Source organism: Haliotis rufescens, unplaced genomic scaffold (assembly GCF_023055435.1).
Source record: "Haliotis rufescens isolate VD_foot unplaced genomic scaffold, xgHalRufe1.0.p SCAF_1, whole genome shotgun sequence".
Classification (NCBI taxonomy): domain Eukaryota; kingdom Metazoa; phylum Mollusca; class Gastropoda; order Lepetellida; family Haliotidae; genus Haliotis; species Haliotis rufescens.
The window spans coordinates 85,667,357-85,681,078 of record NW_025963779.1 but is presented as its reverse complement, the minus strand read 5'-3'; the positions used below and the strand labels follow the sequence as shown (position 1 = coordinate 85,681,078).

Below are 13,722 nucleotides of genomic sequence, written 5' to 3'. Positions count from 1 at the left end.
GCAAATTTAGTTCCGTATCTGGAACATTACATACAACATTCATAACTATTTATGTCAGCTTCACCTTACCCCTCTGTGGTCAGTTGAACTATGATTCAGGACTGTATTACTAAATGAGCTGTCATTTTAAATTGTACGCTTCTCCAACCCCTTATGACAAGGTCAAATGTAAATTTAATAGATCTACTATTGGTTAAGCAACAGTCGGCCTTTCAGCAGAAGCAAAGAAGACCCCTGGGGCTTGATGGCCGATTGCTACTCCCCTGGACTAAAGGATTAATACACTTGGTAAACTGCTTAACAGATCAGTCGAGATTGTTATGAACGTGGACCATGTAATTCTATTTGACTGAGTGAGTGAGTGAGTATGGTTTTACGCCGCTTTTAGCAATATTCCAGCAAAATCACGGCGGGGGACACCAGAAATGGGCTTCACACATTGTCGGGAATGTCGGGAATCGAACCCGGGACTTCGGCGTGACGAGCGAACGCTTTAACCACTAGGCTACCCGACCGGCCCTCTATTTGACTGAACGTCAACATGTAAATCATCTCAAGTGCTCCATTGTTCCTTGTACAACGAATGGGAATGAATGCTGCAAGCTGATTGGTTAAACACTTTGTTAAATGGGATTTGAAGCCTGGACCTATTCAAGACTTTTCGCTCGGTGTGAATGTTTTCTTCAAAAGTACCTTTTAATTCTCATTTATAAATTTATAAAACCAGCCATTCGTGTTAGCAAAATGGATAGAAGCGACAAAACAGTTTCCATGGTCACAATATACAACGTCAACGCCAGGGAATACAAGTCTTGATTATCCGCCGAAACAGATTACATTGGGCATAAAACGCAAAATAGCGATGGGAATTATATGAATGGATCACTGAAAACAAGTCAGTGTTGACACCATATGTTTGCGAAAAGGGTAAAACTCATCCTGTCTTACCGGTAGAAAAATATCTTCTAAAAGCCGAGGGGGGCACGGGTGGCCCAGTCGTCTAAGGCGCCGCGATTCGCTGTGCAGAGTTGCGTCCCTTGGGCACGCCAGAAACCTATGATTGTAGGTTCGAATCCCGGTCGCCCCGATTATGTTTCTAGGTTTGTCAGCACCATACCCGTGCTCGTGAGGTTCACCGAAGTGGTAAACGTCTGAGACCTGCATCACTTGGGGCTTTCCTCCCACATTAAGCTGACACGCCGTGATATAACTGGAATACTGTTAAAAGCGGCGTTAAACCCAACTCACTCCCTCACTCTACAAGCCGAGTCCGTAGTACCGTTTATGAATTATCACTTTTTAGGTGATGATACAAGGTACTCGTGAAAAGGTGATAGTATTCTGACCCACCGGAGGCACCCGTCACAAACGCAATGACCGCCATATAGCTGGAATATTGCTGAGTGCGGCGTAAAACAACAAACAAACAAAACAAACGCAATGCCATGCAAAGGCTAGTCAATTTTTCATCTGAAAAAAACCCCACAGGAACATAAAGTAAAACAGAATAGACATAAAGTCAAAATAGAATATTGCATCGGACATAATATTGATGCGTCATTTTGGGAAATGTCTTCCCACTGTCTACCATAAAACATTTTGAAAGCCTTACTAAGGCCTTACTTGTTGTATCCCTGGTCACACAAGGCTCTTAAAATCTTCCTAGATAGGGCATGTGGAACCGCTGGGCCTCTTCACGAACAACGTCATGTGGAATTTGGGGATACACATTTAAGCAAGACGTACCATATGTTCCCGAGTTTGTTCAGGTTCCCGACTTGCTCTGTAAGTGTTTGTGTCGGAATACAAAATTAAAGGCCTTATTAGGGCTCTCAAAAGGTTTCATGGTAGACAGGTAGACAAATTTGACCAAATGTCCGATGCAGTTCCCCATTTGGGCCCCACTCCTGTGGTACACAAGCTTTGGTGTGCGCCTGTATGTTATCTGGAGTCCTACCATACACACATGAAGTTAGTTCTCAAGCACGCTGATCTGTGTTGCCGACTGAGGCAGTGCCTACACATGGCTACATGTAAGTTTAAGTAATTGTCGTGTTTCCGACTAAACTAACCACTTGCCAGGGATATTGAATAATGATTTTGCCAGAGATATTGAACAAGAGCTTTGGGCAGTGGTCATTGGTTCATTGAGTTAGTACAGCCATATGGCAAGACGTCGAGAGAAGCAAGGCATTCCCGATTGATTTAGCGTCGGATTTCTCAACGAAGCACAAATATAGCATGTGATCAATTTGCACTGGCGATAGAGTTCAGAGGAATACCTCTTCCTTGTGGAAATAACTGGGACAACAAATCTCAACCAGTATACGCATCATTGTTATACGCAGTATTGACACAGATTAAGCTTAATTAAAGTATCATAAGACAACAATATATACATACATACATACACACACACATGAAACAGATTTCTGACAATTGTATTACATAAACAATATATATACGTTTATACTATTTTTTATCATAATCGAATTTTCATTTCTGTTCCAGTAGCATCTGCCAAATACGTTTTAAACAAAAGTAATATAAAGTTAGTATTGTTGCATCAAACTTTGATGTAACTTTGATGTAATAGATGTTTGAGTGCTGCGCAAAATATCAAGAAACAACTACATTTAGTATAAATCATATTTACAAACCTAGAATTCATTCACCTGATCTGTGTGTGTGTGTGTGTGTGTGTGAGAGAGAGAGTGTTACTCTCTCTGTGTGTGTGTGAGTGTGTGTGTGTGCGCTACTGTGTGTGTGTGTGAGTGTGTGAGAGAGTGTGTGTGTGAGTGCTACTGTGTGTGTGAGAGAGAGAGAGAGAGTGTGTGTGTGTGAGTGTGCTACTGTGTGTGTGTTAGTGAGAGAGAGTGTGTGTGTGTGTGAGTGCTACTGTATGTGTGTGTGTGAGAGAGAGTGCTACTGTATGTGTGTGTATGTGTGTGTGCGCGCGCGTGTGTGTGTGTGTGTGTGTGTGTGTGTGTGTGTGTGTGTGTGTGTGTGTGTGTGTGCTACTGTGTGTGTTAATGTGTTAGTGTTAGTGTCAGCGCTGCATCTAGTTTGACTACAAACTGAACAGGAAGGACCCAGTTGATTCACGGGCTTTAATCACCAGATGCACGAAAGAGTTATTGTAGTGAGTAAGTTGGTTTAACGCCGCTTTGAACAGTATTCGGTTATATAACAACTTGTCAGCTTTAAGTGGGAGGAAAGGCCAAAATGATGGAGGTCTTAGACGTTTATCACTTTGGTGAAACCCATGAGCACGGGTATGGTGCAACCAAACCTAGAAACACTGTCTGGGCGAACAAGGATTCGAACCGAAAACCATAAGTGTCTGACGTGCCCAAGGGGAGCAACTATGCACAGTGAATTGAGACGCTCAGGCGACTGGGCCACCCATGCCGACATAGTGTTATGGTAAGGGCTCGGAGGCGGCCCAGCGTAATCTTGTGACTGTGAAAAACCAAGAGGCAGGCGTCACTTAAGTCTTTAGCTACAGGTGCAATGGGTGATTTGTCCTAACATTGGTTACAACAACAACCCTTTGGCCGCCAAGTGTGATGAAGACATCCATTGTACAGTCATAGGATACATAGAAAGATAGATCGCCACCAAACGGAACGGTCTCAAGAGTGATTCTTGTTTGAGGCTTGTTTCATGCCCCAGTACACGCATATTTTCCCAGACAGCTTGCAGCAGCTCTCTGCACTCTCCCATACGAAACCAGGGGGTCATGACAAGGTCCTCAAATTAACAATTGGTTCTTAACTGGTATACGACCGCACAATCAAGCTGCCTTCAGTCGATTCCTAATTGACACTGTTGCTCCACGTCAGTGTGTATTCATCCGGCGCCTCAAGACTGTTATGTGGGAAATAAAGCACGTCTCTTAAGTATTATTAGTGTTCAACACCTCCCTCTGGGACGTTACTTTTGGTCTTCCAGTTGGCGGGCTTTATTGAGCGTTGATGTTTTCGAACCAGCAGAGTGATTATATAGTGACGCAAAACCATCTGTCTGGCAACTGATGTACACAACCTCCCGGTATTGTGCATGCCTATTATATTCCTCTTCTCGGTTTCGGAATGTCCTTGTCAGTGGAGACTTTCGTATTTAACACAGCTGCTAGCAATTCTCCTGTTATAGTACCCCGCCTGTTAATAATCGCGTCGTAAACAGACAACCCAGTGGTGGATATTATGAGCAACATCCAACGTTGCCGAAGGACAATAACACACATTCAACTAAACCACTGATCCATTTCGTCGCCTCTTGGTTCCTGGGGATATATTCTAACCTGGTTTCCCTACGGGCTTGTGTTGACTGAATGATGAGCTCACGGAATATCAGGCGTTATTGGCCTTCACTTCAAACCCACGTGTAATTCAGTCTGCAATATTTCTTGATTTATGAATGTTGGCACTGGCAATTTCTCAAAGTTTTGCATTTGACATTCAGACCAAAGCGAATTAATTATTTACTCATCCGAATCTCACTTACTCGTTTCTGACCATGGAATTCTTCACTTGATTACCTCAAATTCCTTGCCAAAGATACATGTCAAAATAATCTACACTTATTGGTATTTCAGTTAATGAGATTTTAACATTTGCCAAGCGGAAATGTTTTTGTTCCAGTGGGTGGCGTGGATCACCCATTATGCCTGGGGATGCCTGTCACTTCATATCTAAGACATAAAAATATTACAAAATGAGTCTGTTGTAGCGAGCGAATGAATGCTATGTACCGCCGCAGTCGCCAATATTCCAGCTATAACATGACAATGATCGAATCAGTGAAAGATACTTTTAGCACCGAACCACGCCACACAGGGTTAAGGGTTTCTTATAAATATTTATATCCTCCGTCCTTTCTGGGATAAATCCGAAGAAGCATTTATATATTCTTTGTAGCTTTCGTATATCTGAAGTCTAGATGGGCATTACACACAATACTACTAAGCACACAAATCAATTTCAGCTTGTCTGTGTCAATAAGGTTTTATACAAAATCATTTTATCACTTACTGGGTGAAACATTACAGCCTTCCATTTTTTTGCCTTTTTATCAATTAAACTGTAAAAGCTAATACGCATTAATCAATATCGGTGACATAAGGTTCAACATTGTCTCCACCCACTGATAAATCTTCTAGATTATCGGTATTCTGGTTATCTGTATGTAGTCCATGTCTGAAATACGCCCTGGAGGACCTTGAGTAACGATTTCAGTGCTCTATCACTCAGTGCATATAGGTACAAACAACGATATTAAAAACTCCTCTAATAGCTCCTTTGCTAATATTTACTTAGTCGCGGCCGTGCCATTATATATTATAGAACCGTCAAAAGTTGTTATGTCATCGGAACGCATTGAAGAAGAGGCATTCATCTATCACATGCCCAGCTCTAATAAGCATGAACAATGAACTCTAACGTTGCAGCCCCGCCCTCGGCATATGTCACACGGCGCTCTGATATACACATCTATCGGTGCTTGATCAATGTTTGTGGATGGCTTATCGACACAGTGTATGCACAAGGCCAGATATTGAATGTGGCTTCATATAAAAGCATTACGCAACCAACCGTCCTTGTTATATTGGATATGTTTTGTAGATTGAAGTGTTTTCGCTAATGGTTTTGCGAAGGATAATTTCCCAGATCACCCCACAGGAAAGGCAATGACTAACCATAAAAGAAACCTGTTTGGAAAGACCATTTATTTGACAATCAAACACAGTATGTTTAATTCAAAGCCCATAAAGAGACACACAGGGCACTCCACATCCGTATCTCCAGACAACCAATTCTTTCACCGTTTTATAATTATATATGGGGCCGTGTCATCATCAGGTACGCAGTACATAGACCTGGATGAACAATGACCATACACTTTATTCGCCGATTACACAAATGAAGACGCGACTGTTGAGGTGTATATAGATGCTATACCTCAACCAAGGCCCGTGTAGCTCTTTCTGTTGTGTACATCGATGCTATACCTTGATCAAGGCCAGTGTAGCTCTTTCTGTTGAGGTGTACATAGATGACATTCCTCGACCAAGGCCTGTGCAGCTCTTTCTGTTGAGGTGTATATAGATGTTATTCCTCGACCAAGGCCCGTGTAGGTCTTTCTGTTGTGTACATCGATGCTATACCTTGACCAAGGCCCGTGTAGCACTTTCTTTTGTGATTTACATAGATGCTATTCCTCGACCAAGGCCCGTGTAGGTCTTTCTGTTGGAGTGTACATAGATGCTATACCTTGACCAAGGCCCGTGTAGCTCTTTCTGTTGAGATTTACATAGATGCTATTCCTCGACCAAGGCCCGTGTAGGTCTTTCTGTTGAGGTGTACATAGATGTTATGCCTCGACCAAGGCCCGTGTAGCTCTCTCTGTTGAGGTGGACATAGTTACTATGCCTCGACCAAGGCCTGTTGAGAGGTGTATATAGATATAGATGCTATATCTCGACCAAGGCCTGTGTAGCTCCTTCTGCTGAGAGGTGTATATAGATGCAATACCTCGACCAAGGCCAATGTAGCGCTTTCTGTTGAGAGGTGCAGATAGATGATATTCCACGACCAAGGCCCATGTAGCTCTTTCTGTTGAGGTGTATATAGATGCTGTACCTCGACCAAGGCCTGCATAGCTCTTTCTGTTGAGGTGTATATAGTTACTATGCTTGAAAGGAATGAAAACAGAATGACAACTTATAGTTTTGTCGAGATCTGAGTAGCTTTTGGTGAAAACACAGGTTATCCCTGGGTCCTTGGCGCTCTGGTTGTTGCGCTGACCATACATCTCACACATAGTTATCCCTGGGTCTGTTGGGTTGTTCTTGCTGTTGGGTGGAGGACAGGCCAATCATACCGAGTCGCCATTTGAAGCAGTCGCTCCAGCGTTTCGCCTCCCTCCGGAATGTTGTCGTAAACATTCCTAGAAAAGACAAGAATGTCTTTATATTAGCACCCATAAGAAAACAAGGCATACGTGAAGGAGAACAGCAGTGTAGCATTCGGTTCGTGAAAAAGAATTGTCGACCCACGCAGGGTAGAAGTGATCTTATTAACAAGCCAACTGCTACCACTATGTTTTCTAAGTAACCCTACTTTCAACAGACGTAAAACACACCCTACCTTCTCAACTTAAAATATATCCCTACTTTTAGACATTTGCAAATGATTCATTTGTGGAAAATATTTGGGAAATATACCCAAACTTTTTCTCGTCTGTATTTTCTAGACCCGTGAAGATCCGGGTAGGGAATATGTCTTCAGCAACCAATGATTGCCGTAACAGACGACCATGCTTGTCGTATGAGGCGACTAACGGGATCGGGTGGTCCGGCTCACTGACTTGGTTGATGCATGTCATCTTGTCCCAATTGCGTAGATCGATGCTCATGATGTCAATCTCCGGATTGTCTGGTTCAGACTCGATTATATTCAGGCCGCCGTCATATAGCTGGAATATTGCTGAATGCGGCGTTAAACAACAAACAAAACTCTATTATCTGAGTTGTACTTGCGTGATGGTCGTGGAATACGTTATCTGCAGCTGTTGTACGTGTCATTAATATTTGGTGGTCCTTTTTTATACTCCCTCCGACAAAGGGTTTAAAGTAGAAACTCTTACCATACACTAACGGGTCCATACACGCATTTGACACAGCAAATAAGAAAAGTCCTCTCTGAACTTTCTGGTCAATCTTCTTTGCAGCTTCCCTGTAAAGTTATCATTGATCAATAATTATTTGGACACACTGCTTCCTTATGTTGTCTTTCTTGTTCACATAAATGAAATCAAATGACTAAACGTATCCGTTTGATAGAGAAAACGCTGGCATGTGAACACTTGACATGATGTGTATTTTCTTACAGTATTTTAAAGATATATATTTATCGTTGTGAGGCGGTGTGCTATCTGATGCAATTCCCTATTTTGACTTGTAGAATATGTCCCCGTGTTTTGTCAAGTAAACAACTGATTTTCCTCTGTATGTATTTGTGACGGGTGCAACCGCTGGGGCAGGATGTGCTCCCTTTTGCGAGAACCCATGGTCATCACACAATTGCCCTTTAGCAGAGATTTCTTGGAAAGGTTTTGTCGCTTTGGGTTACATATTCCTTATATTTATATATCATCCAAACCAAATCGATAACGTTGCAAACCTCTTGCATCAAGCTGCTATGTAGTAAACGTTTGAGACCTGAATCCCTTCGGGCTTTCCTCCCACATTAAGCTGCCCCGCCGAGACTTAACTGGAATACTGTTCAAAGCGGCGTTACACCCAACTTACTCACTACTACTTCGAGCTGATAACATTGACATTGACTGTGTTGACCCTTGTTTCCTACAGATGTTTCTTTAAGAAATGATCTGTTTCCTTGTTACCTCATTCTTCACCTCCACTGTAGCAATGCGATATAGCTTCATTATATAATGCAATGTGATGGATGTGGACAGTGCCATGTCTTTCTGCTGGTCCAGACCAGATAACGTTATTTCTTTAGGAACAAAGCAACTGACAATTCTTGGGGCAGGATAAATCCCGTGTACGCCATGCTTGTCGTTTGTGCCGACACACGCAGATCAGGCCTAGGGGGCTTCACTGTGTGACGTGTTATCGTAACCCAATGGCGGGTGTCGTTGCTAAGGACTTTATCTATTGGTTTGCTGGGCTCTGCTTAGAATATTGTATATTAACGCTTCCCCCGCCACCCGCACCCCCTTCCCAACAAAAGAAAAGAAAAGAAAAAAAGTAATCTTATTTAATATTATATATCTACAAGATAAAAAAATAATCCAAATCTAGCTCAGAAAAATGCCTACTTTCAGGCCTAGAGATAATCTAGAAGTGAGTTGGATTCGATTTCTAATTTACTCTCTAGGGGGAAAGAGTAGGAATATTGATAACTGCGGCCTATAAAAGAGTTTTCAGCCTCACTCACTGATACGGGTCGATTGCAAGTGTGTTTAAACAAATAATATATATATCGATAAACTCGTTGTTCTGAAGCTCTCCTTGAGTCAGTCAGTGACACTTGAAGTAAATCAAAGTAACATCTTCTCGAAAAACTTACCGATCAAACCACCAGTAGGCGGCCATGACGAAATATGGTGTCCAACAAAGAATAAATACGCTCACTGAAATGAAATATGAATATTTTTTAAATAACGATTTACTATATATATTATTACTACCGACAAAAAACAATGAGGGAACTAATGCTATGAAAGTAGTTATCGTTGAGGTGTACATTTACAATAACATGGCGTTGCATCTGAAAGCAACATTTTATCACAATGAAATTTCGCATCTTGCATGAACAGCACACGATGCATGTGCAACCAGAAGGCAAAGTGTGTGCGCCAAAGAGGAACTCACAATCACTTATGCAAATAAACTAAGCACACACCTAAAATGCCTCCTAGGCAGTATCTCCATGAACAGACAAATGAAAAATTGTGGGTACGATTGGAGTGGGGCGGGAAGTCAATATCTTAAAGTGCCTGAATGTTAGCAAATCAAAAAGTGTGATTTCTCGACTATGGTCTGTTTTTTTATATATCGAGATTACATATTGTTTCAGCTACGGCTACAAAACAAGATATATTTTTATATATAAAGCCATGAGCCTGGAATTTCTTTTAAAATTTCTTTGTCTTTCCATTATGTCATTTTTGTGAAAGGCTACTTATTTGTTTTCAAAAATTCTGAATCATATTTAGGTTTTTCAAGAATTTTCGGGAACAATTAATTTGTTAATTCATCGTTGCCCAGTTTGGGTTAGCTTATCAAGCGGAATGGCGGGCAATACCAAGGGCAACCACACGCAAGATAATTAACAATATGCCATTAAGGTGTCATGCATGTATCGCCAACATGGTGGACACAACAGATATTGATCTACAAGCCCGAAATATATTCCACAGACATTTATCGTCATTACATCTCCACTATTATTATCAGTTCCCTTGTGTTTTGTCGGTAGAATAAATATTATGTACACTGTTCAAAACTGAAGATCTGTTTCACACCACGTATTATCTCAGATATATCTGATAACATATAAGAACAAAATGCTCACATGTATATATTGAATTGTGTGGTTGCATCTTAGAATGTCCTATTCAGAGCTCAATAAATCCTGAACACAGGTGTCCAAAAAGCGTCAACACAGACCTTACTGTTATCAGGATGCTATAAACCCTTAGATGAAAGAATAAAAACCCTATGTATGTATGTATGTGTGCGCGCGTGTGTATTTGTATTTGTGCATTTGTGTATGTACGTACGCACGCACGCACGCACGTACGTACGTACGTATGTATGTATGTATGTATGTATGTATGTATGTATGTATGTATGTATGTATGTATGTATGTATGTATGTATGTATGTATGTATGTATGTATGTGAGCGTGCGCGTGCGAGCGTGTGTGTGGCGTGTGCGCGTGGGTTTGTCTATGGATTTGCAGGACGTCTATTTTAAACCAAAGAAACGCACATACCTATAACTAACGTCATCTTTAAGGTCCGTATTTTGGCCTTGCCTATTCTCCCCGTGTTCGAACATCGGATCCCTCCCCGTTTGTGTCTGGAGTCGACGATGATACCTGCACAGAAATACAAACTACCTTAAAGTACGCTTCCACTCATTGAACAATTTTCATTGAAATCGAACAGCACAAAAAGGTTATCATGTGAAGTCTGGAATCCTATACAATTCTTATTATCACCATTAGGACAATGTTTAACATACCAAAAGGGTAAAACTGTGATGTGCTCTCGGTGAGGACAATTTTTAACATACTAAAAGGACAAAACCGTAATGTGCTCTCGGTGAGGAAAATGTTTAACATACTATAAGTTCTCTTCGTTATGACAATGTTTAACATACTATATATACAAGGACAAAAATGTAATGTTCTCTCCGTTAGAACAATGTTTGACATACTAAATATACAAGGACAAACATGTGATGTTCTCTCGGTGAGGACAATGTTTGACATCCTATAAGGACAAAAATGTAAAGTTCTTTCGGTGAGGATACTGTTTAACATACTATAAGTTCTCTTCGTTAGGACAAAAATGTAATGTTCCCATTTGTTAAGACAATGTTTGACATACTATATATGCAAGGACAAAAATGTAATTTTCCCTCCGTTAGGACAATGTTTAACATACTATATTTCCAAGGACAAAAATGTAATGTTCTCTCCGTTAGTACAATGTTTGACATCCTATAAGGACAAAAATGTAATGTTCTCTCCGTGAGGACAATATTTGACATACTAAATATACAAGGACAAAAATGTAATGTTCTCTCGGTGAGGACAATGTTTGACATGCTTAATATACAAGGACAAAAATGTAAAGTTCTCTCTGTTAGGACTCGGTTTAACACACTATAAGGTCAAAACATGTAATGTTCTCTCGGTGAGGACAATGTTTGACATGCTTAATATACAAGGACAAAAATGTAAAGTTCTCTCGGTGAGGACAATGTTGACATCCTATAAGGACAAAAATGTAAAGTTCTCTCCGTTAGGACACGGTTTAACATACTATAAGGTCAAAACATGTAATGTTCTCTCCGTTAGGACAATGTTTGACATACTAAATATACAAGGACAAAAATGTAATGCTAAAGACTTCATCGTCGTTTAAAGTTAAAATACCATCACACTGACATGACCACTTCAGAAAGTTCCACATTGCTACATTGCAGAACAAGATTAAATTACAAGTGTTCAATAAGTCGAAGATACTCGTTCGGATGGGATTAGAGTTCATCAATAGGCGGTATGTTTCGACTTCAGAGTGAGTATCACAGGATATGACATTGCAATACAGACTGATCTGATTGTGTTAATTGCAAATCAGTGGATAACCTATAGTTGTCACGAATTAATACGCTGTGACATAGACACTTAATGGTGAACGATGGCAACAATTACTTTCAAGTGAATACACGCACGGGGAAGTATCCATCATCGTGCGTACGCTGTTCAACTAACCGAGGCCATGAGGCTGTTGTTGCTTCGTTGACTGAGGCCAGCCTGTCCTTCTCTTGCATATGGGAAAGGTTACTATTCTTTTGGGGATTTTTATTGTTCACCTTTGATCCCATTTAAGTAGACTGACCATCATCTTTAGGGTGATACATCATGTTGATGTTAATGTGGTTTTGATGAAATTTCAATCTTTCAAATCGATGTGATGTTTTTTCGCTGGAACCTGTTCCACAAAGATATCTTGGTGCTAAGTTTTTCGTAACTATCATACTTTATCATAGACTTACGATCAACGTAACACAACGTAAGATCGCTTTGTGGAACAGAGGCCTGCTCTGCTTCAGATACAATCAAGACCATTCCTTAAAGAAACTTTGTTAATTTAACCTTCGCTTCTATGTCTCTTGACTACAGCGAGGGGCGTGTGTGAACAGTATTTCACTGATATCTGGTCGTGCCATCTGAATTCGGAGGAAAGTTCCACGTTATAATATAATTCAGGCCGTGGACATTTTACACTCTGCTGTAGCAGCACGGGCAAGGCGCTGACAAACCAATATTCGAAAGCAGCTGAGCCTCGGATATTGGCAGCCTGTGAACAATGCTGGTACAAGAGAACAAGAATCACATGTGTTTTTTAGGAAACTAAGTATCACATGTTTATCGTAGAGAATAATTATGTATCCCATTTATATTGCACATATTACAAGTATCACATGTGCTTTTACGAAACTTTTTCTATCACGAGTATCACATATAGTCGGATCATAGGCTTTTTGGACGTCATACGTTTTCGGACGGCCATGTTTATCGCTATTACTCGCGCCATAACGGGGGTGTAGCATCACACAGACATTGTAAATACACATATGATGGCTTGTTTTTAAGAAAAAAGAACCTTTATAAGTGAATGAGATGTTTTACAGTTGTAAGTGTTTCTTAAGCGTCCGAAACGCCATAACAAGTGGCTACATATTGAAAAGGTCAGCAAACCCAGGTACGGCGCTCCAGACGACTGGACCCCCCCCGAGGATCCACAGCAGATTGTACTAGCATTCAGTAATGGGGGAAAATCCTTAGGGACCATCGGTCGCTGACCGTAAGTGTTGTGAACAGCAAGGTCAACTTGTCATCTAAGTTGTTTACGCGTTCTCGATTGTTTGCACATGAATAAGAAATCTCAGATAGTTTGGATTTTACAGTTGCTTTCAGGATTAGAACTCACTGTTAACATATTCCTCCAGCAACTTAATTAGAAGTCGCTTTTCTAATTATTTCTAATGTTTGAACAAGATTGCTCAATATATTTTATTGAGATGGGCTGTTTTCATAATCGGTTCATTTGCTCTGCGGAGTACAGTTTGTACTTTGATTTTCAATTCAGACGTCAATGAACCGAAATATACCAGTCAAATCCTAATTGGTTTAAATGTTTTTGCGTGTTTCTGTGTTTCACTGCTATGAGTAAAAGAGCGGCGTGCTTTTTGCCATGTCGTTAAGTGACTGGAGAGCAGTCAGCAGCTGAAACACAAGCAGCGCATAAATACTCCATCCTTTCATCGCTGGCATCTTTTTTCGATGTTCAATCAGGAAGTGGCACAGTGTACTTTCAATCTTTTTATACGTGTTCAAATACACACGTAATAAATATGACTGACACATTTGCATTTAAATATAACTTTGAAG

General features: G+C 40.7%; 1 protein-coding gene across 1 annotated transcript in view; it reads right to left on the bottom strand.

Annotated features, from left to right (window-relative positions):
* Nucleotides 1–5,723: 5,723 nt before the first annotated feature.
* The window catches only part of LOC124147064 (adipokinetic hormone/corazonin-related peptide receptor variant I-like), a 63,628-nt gene continuing 55,629 nt past the window's right edge, over nt 5,724–13,722 (bottom strand). Inside the window, exons 3-6 of the mRNA XM_048381329.1 lie at nt 10,531–10,635; nt 9,099–9,162; nt 7,651–7,739; nt 5,724–6,951 (exon numbers count right to left, since the gene is read on the bottom strand). Coding sequence (XP_048237286.1) covers nt 6,818–6,951; nt 7,651–7,739; nt 9,099–9,162; nt 10,531–10,635 — 392 coding nt within the window. The 3' untranslated portion in view covers nt 5,724–6,817. The remainder of the gene's footprint in view (nt 6,952–7,650; nt 7,740–9,098; nt 9,163–10,530; nt 10,636–13,722) is intronic.